The sequence below is a fragment of the Patiria miniata genome, unplaced genomic scaffold, assembly GCF_015706575.1.
Source record: "Patiria miniata isolate m_02_andy unplaced genomic scaffold, ASM1570657v1 HiC_scaffold_5, whole genome shotgun sequence".
Classification (NCBI taxonomy): Eukaryota; Metazoa; Echinodermata; class Asteroidea; order Valvatida; family Asterinidae; genus Patiria; species Patiria miniata.
In genome coordinates this window covers 21,222,615-21,242,299 of record NW_024037072.1, presented here as the reverse complement: position 1 = coordinate 21,242,299, position 19,685 = coordinate 21,222,615, and the positions used below count along the sequence as shown (strand labels likewise).

General features: G+C 38.6%; 1 protein-coding gene across 1 annotated transcript; it reads left to right on the top strand.

Annotated features, from left to right (window-relative positions):
- Positions 1–9,055: 9,055 nt before the first annotated feature.
- On the top strand, positions 9,056–10,667 carry LOC119740964 (heterogeneous nuclear ribonucleoprotein 1-like). Its single transcript, XM_038216490.1, has 2 exons — positions 9,056–9,849; positions 10,266–10,667. Exons 1-2 carry the CDS (start codon positions 9,307–9,309, stop codon positions 10,665–10,667), a joined length of 945 nt encoding a protein of 314 aa, XP_038072418.1. The 5' UTR covers positions 9,056–9,306.
- The last annotated feature ends 9,018 nt before the right edge of the window (positions 10,668–19,685 follow it).

Here is a 19,685-nt window from a genome sequence, read left to right as displayed (position 1 = left end):
GAAAAAAATCTGATGTTTCTGGAAAATTGCAGATTCTAAGGGGTTAACCTTGCTTTTTAAATACGATTGGGAAAAATTAGATATTCATGAAAAAAATTCAAATTGTAAGGGGTTAACCTTGCATTTTTTTAAAGCAAAATAGGACACAATCAGATGATTCTGGAAAATTGCAGATTGTTAGGGCTTAACCCTGTATTTCTAGCAAAATGGGCAAAAAGAAATGTTTATGAAAACTTTAAAATTGTAAGAGGTGTACCTTGTATATTTAGTAAAATTTGGCAAAATCCGATTTGTATGAAAAATCTAAAATGGTAAGGGGTTAACCTTGCTTTTTTAGCAAAATTTGGAGCATATTTGACTAAACTTGGGCAAAATCAGATGCTTCTAAAAAATTCAGATATAAAGTTTCCACAAAAACAGCTGTTGAAAAAGAGCCCAATGTTGAACTTTACTGAGTCTGAGGTCTTTCGAGGGGACGATCCTTATTTCAACTCCCGGAGATTCGCTGACAGTCTCTATTTTTCTTTTTAAGAAAGTCGAAATAGCTGAAGAGGGAGGTGAGAATCTATATGTGCCCAGATACAAAGAGTAGAAATCTACGCGTCTGCCTTTTGAAAATACACAATTGCAGTGTTCATTGTTGCGTAATGATCCGCCTAGCACACGACTGTTTTGCACATTAGGCTGTGTGATGCAGCTTCCTAACAAACCAAACACACTGGGCTCATTATATCGACTTATTTTTACCCATTAAGGTAAAGCAAATGGACCCAGTAATCTTCCTGGCGCGTTTGCTCACCTATAAAGACAACTTTTCTCAGTTTAAGGAAAATTCTAAGGTAACGAAATGGCCGAGTGGTTACGATTCGTCGTCCACGGTTAGCGGGGTCCCGGGTTCGAATCCCGCTGGTGTCTTTTTTGGTTTTTAACGTATGAGTTCAATTATTCACTATAAGAGATTTAATTTCCCGTCGTAAAGTACCAACAGTACCTTAGCTTAATCGGTAAGCACTGCTGCTGGTACTGTCCGCGAGTTCCAGGTTGGCGCCTTCGTACAGGTTCAGGGCATGTGGTCCACTCGGAGGATCAGGGCTTAGGGGCCGCCCTGTTCCTCCCTTAGCTCTTTGCTTTTACATGGTGCCTGGCCCTCCGGGGTTATATGGATGGATAGGGAAGGAAGTGTGTATTGGTCGGGGACGCCGAGACCCCGGAAGAGAACTAAGGGATCGGCTGGGGCATTGTTATGGCTCAGACCGATCCCTGAAAGCTTGACTAGCACATAACTTTTTGATTTTTTTTACCCTCTATCTTTTATACTTTGGTTTAGTATGATATATACAGCTGCTCGGCAGGTCTACGGGTAGTATTAAAGTTGAAACAAAGGTGTATGTCATAAATCAATGACTATTTCATAATTGACTATAATCAAAACGGAGTTTCGTTTGATCAATTTGACTATCATTATATAATGACGAAATTGCCAATTGACGTAAGAAACGCCATAAATTATACCGGGAAAGCATAAAGATGTGCATTGTAATATAAATATATTTATACATCTTTCAAATAACGTGTCTTTAATTGTGAGCATTCCAAACAATACAGTAATTCGCAAAAGTAATAGAATGGTATATGATAGCACGATCAATGTGTCTCTATTAAATTTTAAAAAAGGTATAATTTAGGCCCCTATGTGTGAAATATTCTTTAATTGACTATGACCATTCCATACGAATAAGTTAATTCGCAAAATATAGCAACAACAAAAGAGAAAGGAAAAAGACAAAATTCCTTTACCCTAAAATCTGGAAAAATAATTTGTTTTAAAAAAGTCAAATGGGACACTTCATGTATTGATTTAACAGTTTGCAAGGGGTTAACCTTACATCAGATGCAAAATCAGATGTGAATGAAAAATTTCAAATTGTAAGGGGTTAAGGCCCGGTTAACCTTGCTTTTTTAGTAAAATTGGGCAAATTTAAATGTTTATGAAAAATCTCAAATTGTAAGGGGTGAACCTTGCATTTTTAGTGATATTTGGCAAAATCAGGTGTTTATGAAAAATGTCAGATTGTAAGGGGTTCACCTTGCATTTTTAGCAAAACTGGGCAATATCAGATTTTTATGAAAAATCTTAAATTGTAAGGGGTGAATCTTGCATTTTTAGCAAAACTGGGCAATATCAGATTTTTATGAAAAATCTCAAATTGTAAGGGGTGAATCTTGCATTTTTAGCAAAATTGGGCAAAATCAGATGTTTCTGAAAAATTTCAGATGTAAGGGGTTAACCTTGCTTTTTTAGCGAAATTGGGAAAAATCAGATTTGTATGAAAAATCAAAAATTGTAAGGGGTAACCTTTGCCAAATTAGGGCAAATTCAGATGTTTTTTGAAAATTGCAGATTGAAAGGGGTTAACCTTGCATTTTAAGCAAAATTGGGCAAAATCAGATGTTTCTGAAAAAAAATCCGATGTAAGGAATTAACCTTACTTTTTTTTTAGTGAAATTTGGTAAAAATTAGATGTTTATGGAAAATTTCAAATTGTAAGGCGTTCAGATTGCATTTTTTTAGCAAAATAGGGCAAAATCAGATGTTTATGGAAAATTTCAAATTGTAAGGTGTTAACCTTGCTTTTTTAGTAAAATTGGGAAAATTTAAATGTTTATGAAAAATTTCAAATTGTCAGTGGTTAACCTTGCATTTTTAGCAAAATAGGGCAAAATCAGGTGTTTATGGAAAATTTCAGATTGTAAGGGGTTAACTTTGCAGTTTTAGCAAAATTGGGCAAAATCAGTTTTGTATGAAAAATCGAAAATTGTAAGGGGTTAACCTTTGCCAAATTAGGGCAAAATCAGATGTTTCTTGAAAATTGCAGATTGAAAGGGGTTAACCTTGCTTTTTTAAGCGAAATTGGGAAAAATCAGGTGTTTCTTAAAAATTGAAGATTGTAAGGGGTTAACTTGGCATTTTTAGCATAACTGGGCAATATCAGATTTATATGAAAAATCTCAAATTGTAAGGGGTGAACCTTGTATTTTAAGCGGAAACTTTACATCTGGATTCATAGAAGCATCTGATTCTGCCCAATTTTAGTAAAATATGCTCAAAATTTTGCTAGAAAAGCAAGGTTAACCCCTTACTATTTTAGATTTTTCATTCAAATCTGATTTTGCCAAATTTTACTAAATGTACAAGGTACACCTCTTACAGTTTAAAATTTTTCATAAACATTTCTTTTTGCCCAATTTTGCTAGAAATACAATGTTAAGCCCTAACAATCTGCAATTTTCCAGAATCATCTGATTGTGTCCCATTTTGCAAAAAAAAATGCAAGGTTAACCCCTTACAATTTGAATTTTTTTCATGAACATCTAATTTTTCCCAATCTTATTCAAAAAGCAAGGTTAACCCCTTACAATCTGCAATTTTCCAGAAACATCAGATTTTTTTCCCAATTTCGCTTTAAAAAATGCAAGGTTAGGCCTAACCCTTTATAATTTGAAATTTTTCATAAACATCTAACTTTGCCAAATTTCACTAAAAAAGCAAGGATAATCCCTTACATCTGAAATTTTCCAGAAACATCTGATTTTGCCGAATTTTGCTAAAAATGCAAGGTTCACCCCTTACAGTTTGAGATTTTTCATGAAAATCTGATATTGCCCAGTTTTGCTAAAAATGCAAGGTTAACCCCTTTGCAATCTGCAACTTTCCAGAAACATCTGATTTTGCCACAACTGCAAAGGTTAACCTCTTACAATTTTTGTTTTTCATGCAAATCTGATTTTTCCCAATTTTGCTTAAAATGCAAGGTGAACCCCTTACAATCTGACATTTTTCATAAACACCTGATTTTGCCCTATTTTGCTAAAAAATGCAAGGTTCACCCCCTTACAATTTTAAATTTTTCATAAACATTTAAATTTGCCCAATTTTACTAAAAAAGCAAGGTTAACCCCTTACAATTTGAAATTTTTCATTCACATCTTATTTTGCCAAATATCACTAAAAAAGCAAGGTTAACCCCTTACAATCTGAAATTTTCCAGAAAGATCTGATTTTGCCCAATTTCGCTAAAAATCCAAGGTTCACCCCTTTCAATTGAGATTTTTCATAAACATCCAACTTTGCCAAATTTCACTAAAAAAGCAAGGATAATCCCTTACATCTGAAATTTTCCAGAAACATCTGATTTTGCCCAATTTTGCTAAAATGCAAGGTTAACCCCTTACAATTTGAAATTTTCCATGAACATCTGATTTTGCCCTATTTTGCTAAAAAAAGTGCAATCTTAACCCCTTACAATTTGAAATTTTTCATAAACACCTAATTTTTACCAAATTTTACTTAAGAAAAAAGTAAGGTTAATTCCTTACATCGGATCTTTTTTCAAAAACATCTGATTTTGCCCAATTTTGCTAATATATGCAAGGTTCACCCCTTACAATTTGAGATTTTACATAAATATCTCATTTTGCCCAATTTTGCTTAAAATGCAAGGTTAACCCCTTTCAAACTACAATTTTCCAGAAACATCTGATTTTGCCCTAATTGGGCAAAGGTTAACCTCTTACAATTTTTGATTTTTCATATAAATCTGATTTTCCCAATTTCGCTAAAAATCCAAGGTGCACCCCTTTCAATTGAGATTTTTCATAAACATCCAACTTTGCCAAATTTCACTAAAAAAGCAAGGATAATCCCTTACATCTGAAATTGTCCAGAAAGATCTGATTTTGCCCAATTTTGCTAAAATGCAAGGTTAACCCCTTACAATTTGAAATTTTCCATGAACATCTGATTTTGCCCTATTTTGCTAAAAAAAGTGCAATCTTAACCCTTTACAATCTGAAATTTTTCATTAACACCTAGTTTTGCCGTATTTTGCTAACAAATGCAAGGTTAACCCCTAACAATTTAAAAATTTTCATGCACATTAAAATTTGCCCAATTTTACTAAAAAAGCAAAATTAACCCCCTTACATCTGAAATTTTTCAGAAACATCTGATTTTGCCAAATTTTGCTAAAAATGCAAGGTTAACCCCTTTTAATCTTCAATTTTCCAGAAACATCTGATTTTGCCCTAATTGGGCAAAGGTTAACCTCTTACAATTTTTGATTTTTCATATAAATCTGATTTTCCCAATTTGGCTAAAGATGCAAGGTTAACCCCTTACAATCTAACATTTTTCATAAACACCTGATTTTGCCCTATTTTGCTAAAAAAATGCAAGGTTGACCCCTTACAATTTGAGATTTTTCATAAACATTTAAATTTGCCCAATTTTACTACAAAAAGCAAGGTTAACCCCTTCAATTTGAAATTCTTCATTCACATCTTATTTTGCCAAAAATCACTAAAAAAGCAAGGTTAACCCCTTACAATCTGAAATTGTCCAGAAAGATCTGATTTTGCCCAATTTTGCTAAAATGCAAGGTTAACCCCTTACAATTTGAAATTTTCCATGAACATCTGATTTTGCCCTATTTTGCTAAAAAAAGTGCAATCTTAACCCTTTACAATCTGAAATTTTTCATTAACACCTAGTTTTGCCGTATTTTGCTAACAAATGCAAGGTTAACCCCTAACAATTTAAAAATTTTCATGCACATTAAAATTTGCCCAATTTTACTAAAAAAGCAAAATTAACCCCCTTACATCTGAAATTTTTCAGAAACATCTGATTTTGCCAAATTTTGCTAAAAATGCAAGGTTAACCCCTTTTAATCTTCAATTTTCCAGAAACATCTGATTTTGCCCTAATTGGGCAAAGGTTAACCTCTTACAATTTTTGATTTTTCATATAAATCTGATTTTCCCAATTTTGCTAAAGATGCAAGGTTAACCCCTTACAATCTAACATTTTTCATAAACACCTGATTTTGCCCTATTTTGCTAAAAAAATGCAAGGTTGACCCCTTACAATTTGAGATTTTTCATAAACATTTAAATTTGCCCAATTTTACTACAAAAAGCAAGGTTAACCCCTTCAATTTGAAATTCTTCATTCACATCTTATTTTGCCAAAAATCACTAAAAAAGCAAGGTTAACCCCTTACAATCTGAAATTGTCCAGAAAGATCTGATTTTGCCCAATTTCGCTAAAATACAAGGTTCACCTCTTACAATTTGAGATTTTTCATATAAATCATATATTGCCCAGTTATGCTAAACATGCCAAGCTAACCCCTTACAATCTTCAATTTTCAACAAACATCTGATTTTTCCCAATTTCGCTTAAAAAAATCAAGGTTAACCCCTTTCAATCTGGAATTTTCCAGAAACATCTGATTTTGCCCTAATTTGGCAAGGCTAACCTCTTACAATTTTTGATTTTTCATACAAATCTGATTATGCCCAATTTTGCTAAAAATGCAAAGTTAACCCCTTACAATCTGAAATTTTCCATAAACACCTGATTTTGCCCTATTTTGCTAAAAAATGCAAGGCTAACCACTGACAATTTGAAATTTTTTTTATAAACATTTAAATTTTCCCAATTTTACTAAAAAAGAAAGGTTAACCCCTTACAATCTGAAATTTTCCAGAAAGATCTGATTTTGCCCAATTTCGATAAAAAATGCAAGGTTCACCCCTTACTATTTGAAATGTTTCATAAACATCTAAATTTTACTAAAAATGAATGGTTAAGCCCTTACAAGCTGCAATTTTCCAGAAACATCTGATTTTTCCCAATTTTGCTAAAATGTAAGGCTAACTCCTTGCAAACTGTTAAATCAATACATGAAGTGTCCCATTTGACTTTTTTAAAACAAATTATTTTTCCAGTTTTTAGGGTAAAGGAATTTTGTCTTTTTCCTTTCTCTTTTGTTGTTGCTATATTTTGCGAATTAACTCATTCGTATGGAATGCTCATAGTCAATCAAAGAATATTTCACACATAGGGGCCTAAATTATATATTTTTAAATTTAATAGAGACGCATTGATCGTGCTATCATATACCATTCTAATACCATTGCGAATTACTGTATTGTTTGGAATGCTCACGATTAAAGACACGTTATTTGAAAGATGTATAAATAATATTTATATTACAATGTACATCTTTATTCTTTCAGGTATAATTTATGGCGTTTCTTACGTCAATTGGCAATTTCGTCATTATATAATGATAGTCAAATTGATCAAACGAAACTCCGTTTTGATTATAGTCAATTATGAAATAGTCATTGATTTATGACATGCAGCTTTGTTTCAATTTTGATACTACCCGTAGACCTACCGAGCAGCTGTAGATATCAAACTAAACCAAAATATAAAAGATAGAGGGTAAAAAAATCAAAAAGTTATGTGCTAGTCAAGCTTTCAGGGATCGGTCTGAGCCATAACAATGCCCCAGCCGATCCCTTAGTTCTCTTCCGGGGTCTCGGCGTCCCCGACCAATACACACTTCCTTCCCTATCCATCCATATAACCCCGAAGGGCCAGGCACCATGTAAAAGCAAAGAGCTAAGGGAGGAACAGGGCGGCCCCTAAGCCCTGATCCTCCGAGTGGACCACATGCCCTGAACCTGTACGAAGGCGCCAACCTGGAACTCGCGGACAGTACCAGCAGCAGTGCTTACCGATTAAGCTAAGGTACTGTTGGTACTTTACGACGGGAAATTAAATCTCTTATAGTAAATGATTGAACTCATACGTTAAAAACCAAAAAGACACCAGCGGGATTCGAACCCGGGACCCCGCTAACTGTGGACGACGAATCGTAACCACTCGGCCATTTCGTTACCTTAGAATTGTCCTTAAACTGAGAAAAGTTGTCTTTATAGGTGAGCAAACGCGCCAGGAAGATTACTGGGTCCATTTGCTTTACCTTAATGGGTAAAAACAAGTCGATATAATGAGCCCAGTGTGTTTGGTTTGTTAGGAAGCTGCATAACACAGCCTAATGTGCAAAACAGTCGTGTGCTAGGCGGATCATTACGCAACAATGAACAACGCAATTGTGTATTTTCAATTGTGTCCGATGTCTCCCTAAGGTATAATTAATGACGACAAAATGTCTCCCAACGGTAGCATTAACAGGTATTCTTTTACATTCAGTTATGTGGTGTTGCACCGACCTTGTATGGACGTCTCCGTCTAAAATGATAAATAATCAGTGTGTGATAAAAAATGATAGACCTATATAAACGGGCATATTAACTTTGCACATCATAGTTTATGATCCATCTCGTTTTCCCCTTACCTCCTCCTCTCCAGTAGCGTATCCTGCTTTGGATGTCAGGGGGGCAACCGCACATCCGCGCCGAAATGTAGACATATTTTTTTCTCCGAACACTTGGCCTCCGTAAAATCAAAAAACGGGGGGGGGGGGGGGGGGGGGGGGGGGGGGGGGGGGGGGGGGGGGGGGGGGGGGGGGGTCGGGCTCGTACCCAGATGGGGGCGATCTTCAAAACTGACCATTATTATGCATACTGCAAATTACTTTCACGGCGCATTGTGATGATTTTAGCAGGTTTCTTTTGGGGATTGATGTCGGAACTCTCTAACCATTTATTACAATAATTGCTGAACAAATTTTGTTTGTGACAAATACCTGCCGGGGGGAGCAGAGTGCCTCTGCCTCCCCCGCCCACCCCACTGCCCCTCTCGTTTACCCCTCCGACGAGCCCCTCCCTGCTGGACCACGTCAATGATCACCTTGTTTAATAAGACAACATTCCAAGCTTTAGGTGCGGTCTGAAGGGGGCGTGGCAGGTACACATCTGTACATGATTTTATCATGTCTCGCGTTGTAATTGAAAGCTGTGATTAGTAATCAATGTGTGTGAGGAAAGTTTGCTTATTAATGGAACATATAACCATGGGCTTTATCTAGTTTCCCCTCAATGTTAAAGAAAAACATAAATCACAATTTTAGGTGAAACGTCACAAGGGCTTTCCAGTTTGGTTGGTACTCATGAACTTCCTGACCCCTTTGAACGGTTAACACACAGATTGGTTCCCTGCATGCTACCCCAACCCTTATAGACAGGTAATTTCGAGCAAAGACAAATCTACATTGCGCGCTAGGGGATTCGGGGTACCAGTCCACCTATATGTGCAATGTAATTTCACACACTCACGGGGCCGGGAGAGATGTCATGACGAGTCGAGTGAATGTGCGACGTGTGTAGTGTTAAGCCGCGGCCGAATTGCGTGGATGTTTCCGTGAAAAAGGTGGTTTCCAAAATTGACGTCCTTCCAAAGTCTGCGATAATCATTTTGGTCTGTCATCGAAGCTGAAGAAACCCACCTTCTGCAAGCTGTTCAACATCCCAAAAGGTAACCGGAGCAAGATGGAGAATCCGTGCAGCATATTCGTCGGCTCGCTTTCACTCAACACAACGACAGAAACGCTGGAGGATTATTTCAGTCACTTCGGCCCCATCGAATCGGCCGTGGTCCTGCAGGACCAGGTATCGCACACCAGCCGGGGTTTCGGCTTCGTCAATTTCAAAAGCCCCGAGTCCAGAACGAACGCTCTGCAGATGAAGTCTTCCCACTTTATCGACGGCAAGAAGGTGGAATGCAAAGCCGCGATCCGCAAGGGAGAACAGCAGAGGATGGACCAGACAGGAGGGCGACAAGGGGGCGGGGCAAGGCTTGACCAGCCCGTGTACGACAACCAGAGGAAGGTGTTCGTCGGAGGCATATCCAACGGTACCTCAGACGATGATATCAAAATGGCTCTCAGTAGATTTGGGAGTGTGGAAACTGTCGAACAGAAATTTGACAAAGTTTCACAGCGGATGAGGGGTTTTGGATTTGTGGAGTTCAGCAGTGCCAAAGAAGCAATGGATGCTGTGCACTCTCAGTTTGTACAAATCAACGGCAAGACGGTAATTTTTGACATGTGACAAAAGCCTAAATGAACTTATTTATTCTGATTAGAACAGTTAAAAGTAGCAATAGCATGATAATCATTTCAAACATGTACCATACAAATATGAGCTCTTATCATCATGATCTTTATTTGAAACAAATGCATTTAGTTGAACATTGAATTAAAACTAAAAGTCATATTTTGTCGGATTATAAAACTGTGTGAGTTTTGAAACCTTGACATTGTACTTGTAGTCCCACCAAAATTCAGCTATACTAGTCCTTATGTGGATTTGGCATCCAAAAATTCCAAGTTTTCAATGTCATAAAAAAGGGAGAATCTTTGGCATGTTTTTTTGATGATTTTTGTTTGTGCATTTCTGTGCATGTTTCGCAGTTGATGCAATTTTTGTTTGCTCCGTCTCTTTCTCAGGTGGAAATAAAGATAGCCGAAAACAGGCAAGCTGTGCCATACGGACTGTCCGCAGGTGGTGGCTTTGGTGCAAGTTCATTCGGGAACAACATGGGCATGTACGGCCCACCGATAGGCTACGGGAGTTTCACACCGTACACCGCCAACACCAGCAGCGGCTACGCGGGCGGTGGTGCCGCCGCCGGCTATGTGAGCAGCAATCCTGGCTTTGGTGGCAACCCCGGCTACGGGAATAACAGCCAGTACCAAAGTTACACCAGTAAGGATGGCGGGAACCCATATGGCCAAGGCACTATGTACGGCTCTGGCTTTGGAGGGGGGTCGGGCTCCAATCACGGTGGGGCTACGGGCTCCGGCTATAGCGGATACGGCAGAGGTGGATACCATCATTATGGCCAGTAACTATTGATTGAGAGAAGGGAAACAATGTGACATTCGGTATTTGGTGGCGTCGCGTGTACATTTATAGAAGTTTTGTCGGGGACATGTATGCCGATGATACATGTACGTGGTAGTTGCCTTTTTTGGTAAAAAATTTAAAGTGCATGTGATCGGTGCGTTCATTACAAATGAATGGGCCGATGGAGAAATTGTGTACAGTTTTATGTACGTGTACATAATCCTGACCCGACTCCATGCTCTCTAGCGTCATGTCTGTGGCTTACACGCTGCATTATGAGAGGTGTCTGAAATTTATAGATGAATGGAGCAAACTTGTGGCACATGATTTCTTTAGGACAACTGAAAAATCAGGTTCTAAGTTATCCGTGCCCATATGTTTGTACATGTAAATAGCTCTTGGAGAGACCAGTGGTTGTTTTGTGTTTGGGTCGTGGTAAAGGGAAATTATTGTGAGGAAAATGAGCCATAATTTGCTCATACACAGCATGAGGGAAAATTTATATTGTTTTCGCTTGAACGCAGGTAGCATTTAAATACTAACCAGGAATGGCAGCTGCTTGGTAGTTTTTGCGAGCGCTTTCACTAACCTAAAAATTCTACAATACAAGCTGGCCAATGCAGTTCACCCACTCCCTGTGGTTGAGTTGGTATTAATTTCTCCCTTGGCCTACTACAACCTGTCACAAAGGTTCCAACTGTAGGGTGCTTGCCAAGCACTCGGAGTAACAGACTCCCCCCCCCCCCCCCCTACTGATTGGCCATTATCGCATGCAGTTTGTGCTAAAATCATCACTTGAATACTGTACATACCAGTATGTACACGTACCGATACCCGAAACAGTAAAATGCAAAAATTTGGCATAAACTCAGGCATGCAACTTTTCCTCGGATCCGCTGATTTCCTCATTTTTGACTTCTCATGAATGCCATTACAAATTGAAAAATACTGTACAAAGTCTTGTGTAGTTTGGAGTTTCCTTGTTTTTTTTCTCTAAATTCCCAGTTGCATGCCTGTAAACTCTGGCCTGTTTCATTACAGTGCAAAGTTTACTTGTTGAAGGTATGATGATTCCTTTTTGCGCTAATGATTTGTCAATGATTGTCTAATTTCCTTGGAAACTGAATTAAGGCTGAAGTGAAAATGTTCAACACAGCCTCAAGGCTGTCTTGTTTCATGTAAAAACTTCTATACATGAGAGAACGAGTGTTGTCAAACATAGTTACAGTTTATACTGCAAGGCTTTGAGATGCTCTTTCTGCTGACTTGTGCCCAGAGATTGAAAAAACTGGGGAAAACCCAAAACAGTAACCTCTTATCACATTGATCCTTCGCTGACAGGTTATCTAGGTTTTAGAGTTCTGAAACGTAAATCAAAACACTGTTTATCAGTCCACATGTACTCTCAAAAGTCTTGGTTGCCGGTGTCGTACTTGAGAGTGCCAAGATGGTTTGTTTTTTTCTGACAAAAATCTGACTCCCAGAATACTCGGCATCGGGATTGAGACTTCGGAATACAGTGGTAGTCTGTACAGTGAGTGCTTCAGAGTAGTCTTTAGGACTTGTAAATATGACTGAATTTTGAAAAGTGAATGAAAGAAGGCCTTTGGTATTCTCTGGAATAGTCATGACATCACTCAGAGGTCACCTCTGTGCAACTTGAACCATGATTGGTTCACGTGCACATGCACCGGCCAAGTGAACACCGTGGATTCGCTGTGGCTGTTGTGAATCCGTTTCATAATTGGCTTGATTCTCCTCTTTGAAGCGAAAATGAGCACAGCTGTGGTTGTACCTGGTGTGGTGACAATCTGCTGAAAGGCAGTGGACCATTTTCAGGTACCATTTTGTTAGAATGTTCTATAAAAGTAGGATGTAAAATTGCTGTATGTGATGGTGTGTTAAACTTACGTGAAACTTGTCTTTATGGCATGCTCGTGAACTGTTGTCAAGGATATTTACCAAGAGGCCACGACAATGGTTTTGTTTATTTGAGGGGCACACGTGTGCACATGTATAGTCACTCTTAGGTCAAGTTCAATGCAAACGACTCTTTACTCAAACTATAAATCACTAGGTAATGGTCGATGACCTTTCATTTGCTCCATGCCTGTGTCTTCGCCATCATGCATGAAGTTGAGGTCCTTCTTTGAAAATCTCTTGGCTTATGGTTGTGTTCCTGGTTCCACGAGAATTCCTACTCTTTGCTTGAACAAGTAAAATTTGCAGAATGCTAACTCACTTTTTTGAAGCAAGTTCTGTATTGCTTAAATAGGGAGCTAAAGGACTGTACTGGACTCGATAGACAGAAGTACCATGGCTGATGGACATTTAAATGTTCATTTCAATTTTATTTATTTATTTTTCCAAGGACAACTTCTGTCTTTTTTTTTGGTATTCAACAACATGGGTTTTGTGCATAAGATCTTGTGTTTGCAGAGCAATGTTGCATGGTTTTACATGTATGTGCTAAGTATATATCGGCCTGGAACTACCACCCTGGCCAAATCTCGCTGGGCCCCCAATCCCCTGGCCCCCGCTCAATGTTGTCTCTCATTGGGCGGTGTGTTCTCTATCAGCTGGAGAGACCAACATTGAGCGGGGGAGCGGGTGACCGTGGGAGGCTTATGTAATCTCCAACCCTCCCAACCATTTTGGCCGGGATTGTAGTTGCAAGCAAATACAAACAAAGGACTGACATTTTGGCTTGGAACCTAGTCTAGGTGCGAGATGTTCTTAGAGGGTAATTCACGATAGACAGTACAGCCTTTGTACCGCACGCAGCAACATGCACGTTCCCGGTCCCATAGGGCCATCCACGAACCTGACTCGGTCGACGAACCGCTAGCAAAGAGCATTTGCGGCGTGTTGGCTCGTGTATAAAGGGCACACGCTTTGGTGAACCACTGCTTAGCCCAATGACCAATGCGCGCTGAAAGATTGCACCACTAAGGATGTCTTGGAAAAAAGACGACATGGAGCTCCAGTTCTGTGGCTATATGTAGCCAATTTGTGCGCATAGCAAATGAAAACATCACCAAGACAGGGTGATATGTGCAAACTGGGGCCTGTTCATGCAGTTGCCGCTAGGTGTTGAAGAGTGTTGATACAGATTTGTTTAAATTGAAGTAAATGTGGGCCACGATCCAAAAACACGTACGTTGTACAAGCGCGGCACTTGTGGTCTTTAACCAGAAAAAAGTGTCTTAGTGTAGCCATGTAGAAAAGTGTTGTTATATTGTACCAGCATGTTAAGCATGTCTGTTTGTACAATCAATCTGCTAGTTTCACCATTAGAAGGGCTTGAATTAAAAGCTGGCATTCTTCTCGGTAAAAAAAATATTCTTTAATTTCGCAATAACAATAAGAGCGTCGCACATGTACATAAAATAAGTTCCGGATTTGATAAGTTCTGCAAGAGAGCAGGCTCAAGCGCTGAAAACAAAAATTCAAAATCTTGCCAAAATTGCGCACCAGTGAATCCTCTTTCGCTCGTTCCTCCTGTGTACGGTGCTTCGGTGAATAAAGCCAATGTTATTTTTTTGAGAAAAATTCATATTATACCGTGACAAAGCCAGTTGCAGCTACACTTAATAGACTTCCCCGTGCAATTTTTCATCGCCTGCATGATGCTTGCAAGCTTTTAGTATGTATTGTGTGGGTTGCCAAAAATGTACATATTACGGTATTTTCATACTTTTTTTTTTGTGTAGCTTTTACGCTGGCCTAATATTATCCTCGTATTGTTTGTGGTTATAACTTTTTTTTTCCTGAGAAAAACAGACTATGGAACTGTCTCGAAGGTTTGTGTACAGCAGAGAACGCTTGTACATGTATGCAGTTATCTATTTGTAACCTATTTGTACATACATGTATTCAATCGTTTTCCGGAGGCTTTTGTTCCAATTATATTGTTTTCTTGAACACAAGTTACTTGTTTATTTATGTAAATACATCGTAACTTCAAACGGAACTGCACGTGTGACACAGTTTGTTGCACATGGGCCAATCTTAATAAGGAAAAGGGGTCGATAGAACATATTATTTTTTAATTTTCTGTAGTTGGTTGTGTGACATGATGTGAAGAAATACAATGTACACGTTTGCGTTTGTGTTAAAAATGACACAAATATTACTAATCTTTTAATGCTTTTCATGTAATGCTAATATTTTTAAATAGTTTTTTTTTGGTAGCTTACATAACTTCACCATTTTCCACAAGTGCTTAAAAAACACTGGAAACAAAAAAAAAGTGTGTAGGGTGTGTTTTTACTTTCTTTAAGTTTCTGCCATTTTTCCATCAACCCCGTGTAAAATTCAATTGTCATAGGTCTTGGGGAAAAAAAACAGTTAAGAATGCTACCAAAGGGAGGCTATACCTTTAGAGTGGACCCTTTTTTAAGTCAAAATATTTCCAAGTTGTCAGCAGACTTGATGGAAATTGAACCATGTGACAAAATGTTTTCATGGGAAAAGGTGTATCTTGCAATTTGATGCAGTATATAAATTAACAAGCTTTGTATTGTTTAACCCTTAGTTTAGATGATAGTAAAACTATCACTGTATTTCTTATCACTTAGATGTGGGTCTGTAAGGGCCCATCTTGAATCAAATCCGGGACGAGTTCCGAACAAGTTGCGGGTAGAATCATTCACTTTGTCCGGAAGAAGCTCTGCATTTGTCCCGGACATGTTCCGGGGAAACTTTCATCAGCAACTGCTTGACTCACCAATGCTGATAACTTCATTGCGGGAAGATTGCAGGGAAGTTGTTCAGAATCCTGCAACTTGTACCCGATGCAATATCTGTGACTTGTCCAGAACTCGTGCTGGATATGAATTGAGATGAGCCCCAAGAGATAGATAGCTGCTTTAAGAAAACTTGACACATTTTTAAAGGATTTTTAGTTACTTGCCTTGAAATTTTGTATAACACGGAGAAAAATCCATACATTAACAAATAAATATCAATAAACAAATGTAAATGTACTTGTTTATTGATCTGTATATAGAAAATGTAGTCCGTTTGGTAGTTGAAATGTTTTTTTGGCATAGCAGTTGCAATGTATATGAATTTAAGAAAGAAATTGCATTATTTTTTCACTAATAGTAATACTAGCCACTATTATGTTGCATATTTGAATTTTTTTTATTTTTTTGAAATTATATTATGTATAGTGGTATATTGATGTCCTTTTTTTTTACGTTATCAAATAGTATACAAGGAAAAAAAATAAAATTGTTTCCCTATTGAAAAGTTAACTAAAAATAAAAAAGTTGCATGTGATGGATTTTTTTTCTGTTGTCTTGAGTATTTGTGAGTGTTAATTGTGAATTTTTGTTGGTAAAGAAAGATAGGGTCAGTACCTTTTTACATTGTATATGGCCAATACTTCCGTTGTTAAGGCCTGGGCCCAATTTTATAGCACTGTTTAACAGTAAGCAGAAAAGTTGTGCTTACTATAGCAGAAAATCATGCTGCTGTTTAAGCACTATTTCAGGCTAACGGTTGCGCGCGCATGGAGATTTCTATTGTTGCGTCACTGATTTAAGCAAAGTTTTCTTCTGGGGTTAAGCGTGCTTTTGCTGTGCTTACTGCTTAACGGTCCCTATGAAATAGATGGAGGTTCGGTAAGCACAAAGTCAGCTGTTAAGCAGCGCTATGAAATTGGGCCCTAGTTACAGAACAGTCCGGGCATGGAAGCTGTTGAGGTCAATCTCCCCTCTCCAATCAGATCCAATCGAAAATACGCACTCCCATGTACTTTGTGAAGCCAGTAGCAGATCTAGAAATTTTATAAGGGGGTGGGAATGGGTGGGTAGGGAATAAACAATTGTCCCCACCCCCCCCCCCCCCCCCCACCCCCCCCCCCCCCCCGCTAATTTGTTGGTCCAATAAGTGACAACGGCTAACATGTTTTACAGAAATTGCAGAACCAACCCCCACCCCACTCATGCTAGTTGGGGGGGGGGGGGGGGGGTCCTCCAACTTGGGTGCAAGACCCATGCAATGCGTAGTACAGGTACAGTGATGTAATCACTGCCTTGCAAATGTACACTGAAATAATCAATGAAGTATCGACCACCTGCCTGTTTCTGTGTCATTTTAAAGGTGGGGAAGTGGCCACCCCATTAACGGTTAAACCCCCCCCCCCCCCTTAATCCGCGACTGTGTGAAGCCAAACCAGCTGGCTGAAAAGCTAACATAGTCCAATTGTTGACTATGTTCAGTCCAAGTGTCATCCGTTCGAGCGTCTATTACAAGTACGGTAAACCACACTTCTTATTACAACTGGCTCTCAGACACCTTCCCACACTTGTTCCCTATCCCATTTCTTCACTAATATAAGTGGCAGCCAACGTGCGTGGTCTCAGCATTGCTGACTGAAGAGTGAGGATGGAATAAGGACCATTTCTTTTGAGCCAAAAAAAAAAAAGTCAGCTGCAAATCAACATTACATAATGATGTCAGTTTCTAAGAGTCAAGTTTTTCACACAAACCAAATCTGCTTCATATAAAAACACTTTATTTTCTTCATGAACAACTTGTATTTACAAAAAAAATTACGGAATAGTAACTAACTTGTACTTTGTCTTCTTTCTGTTTTTGGACTAAACTTCCCATCAAAACAAAACTTAACATATACTCTCTAGGAATGCAGGATCCTCCAATACTAAAAATCCAGTAAATTTAACACTTTCTTTTTAGTGGGAACAAAATAGGGATATCAAGCCCAGTGTAAATGTAAAGAAGCTAGGCTGCAAAGCACATGAATTGACTGAAAATTAGAAAAACCTTCTTTTTTTCCGGAGAGAAATAAGAGAACCAAAACTGTATCTCTTTTTTTTTCTTTATCACACATAACACAGCATTTGGCCACAATCACAAGAATACCACAGATGGCTTTCATGATTGTTATGAAAATGCAACAAAATTCAACAAAGTTACTTTTCGTTTGAACATGATTTAGCGTCATTTCATCAGATGCCAGCTGTGCACAAGTCACACCGGTATTTGGGAAATGCAGTATGAACTTGGTCATGTTCTATAAACTGCTCAAGAGCAACCTGAAGACTTAATTGTCATGACATTATTTGTGCCAGACTTGGCCACGAACAAGAAAACACGTGATGCGATCAAGCTAAATGAGTCGTTTGTCGACCCTGGTCAATTTTTTTTTCAGATTCGAAAAGAGCACAATCTCAGCATTACTGCTGTCAAGACCGCATGCTGATACCATCTTTAGTTCAACAATTATGGAAGTCGGAACACCAAGAGATGTGATAAAGTGATGTGATGAAGTGGCCCTATTTTGGCCTGAATCTCCAAATGATAGTTCCCGACAAGCGACTGATTTAGCTTGATCGCATCATATAGGGGCTTACAAATGGGCACACACACACGAGAAACAACACAATACAATAAAAGATCATCTGCAATAAAAGAAATTACAAAGTTTACAAACTATTTACAAAGGTCTCTGCCTAGGAGGCACCTGTGGACACGCAAAACAATGTCAATACTGGCCGCTGAAACAAAAGATCGAAAACTTGAGCCATCTGCACTCCTTCTAACTTGTCAATGAAAAACTCATGGTTTTGAAATCAAGAGTCCACTTCCTTGCCACCCCCTCCAAAATATTTAACAATTGTTGACTGTTGTGATGAGGGATATGCTGTTTTTAACACCCGAGGGGCGCATAGGGCCGAGGGTGCATAGCACCCCAAGGGGTTAAAAACAACATATCCCACATCACAACAGTCAACAGGTGTTTCGTTGTATCGTGCCAATAAGCCAAAAAGACGAATGGTTGTAATTTCCTATGCAAGAATAAATTGCGGTGTTGCCTTTGATAACTGCAGGCTTTGCCGGACATGAAACGGAGCAGTTGCAGTTCTCAGTCGCAATCACACGGGCAAGCACTACACGTGTGCGTGGGCAAACCGGGCAAGCCCCACACCCACGTGCGATGCACGCAATTTATATGCAGCGCAGTGTATATGAGGATCGTTTATATGGTACACAGTGTGTGAGGTTCATTTATATGGAAGGCAGTGTATATAAAGTAAACGGTTATTTTCACAGACTGGACACGTGGCCATTCTAGACCAATGAAATGACAGCATCCAAGCACACGATATAACACTTAACTTTTCAAATGTGCAGGTCTATGATGTAGAATGTATGGCGACTGCAACACAATTTTCACCTCCTTCGACACGGGTAAGAAAATTGAACAAAATCAAGCAATCAAACTCAAGCAACATGGAATCCTTTAAGAACACACAGCACTATAGATCCTTTACATTGGAGCCATTTTGGAGGTATGGTGTGCTTTACTTCCACAAGGACAGCACGAGTAGACCTTTTGCGCATTCAAATAAAACAAAACTAAAAGATGACTGCTGAATGCAGAAGGTCAACTGAAGTGCCTACAATTACCACTGCTCAGTTGACCTGATGACGTAGTGCAAGTTACTGATATACATATTTTTTGGCACTTATACTGCTGATTATGGTATTTCTGATGTAAGCATTCTCTTAAAGGAGAATGTTCCAGAACATCAATCCAGAAATTTTCTAAAGCTGTCTTTGGCTCCAGTCACTCCACCTCACTTACAGGAGGAAGTACAGGATGAGTAAAAGAAAAAACGAAACCCAAATGTCGGGGCCCATTGTTTTAGTGAAGTTCTACATGCAGAACTTTCAAGCTCTAGGATATGAAAGCCCAATCCATAAGCTTCATTGAAATCACTCCATGTACTTTTCAAGTTACAGAGTTTTAAACACAACCACCATTTTAAAGCTCTGTCCATGGATCACAAAAAAAGGTGTGCGTTCTTACAGCAAAACAAAAACAATTCACACACATCCCTTAAGTGACTCGTTTTCGATTTGCTGGAAGAACACTGAACATTTTTGTGATCCGTGGACAGAACCTTAAAACGGTGGTCGTGTTTAAAACTCCGTAACTTGAACAAAACATAAGTGATTTGAATGATTCTTGTACTAAAAGAAAG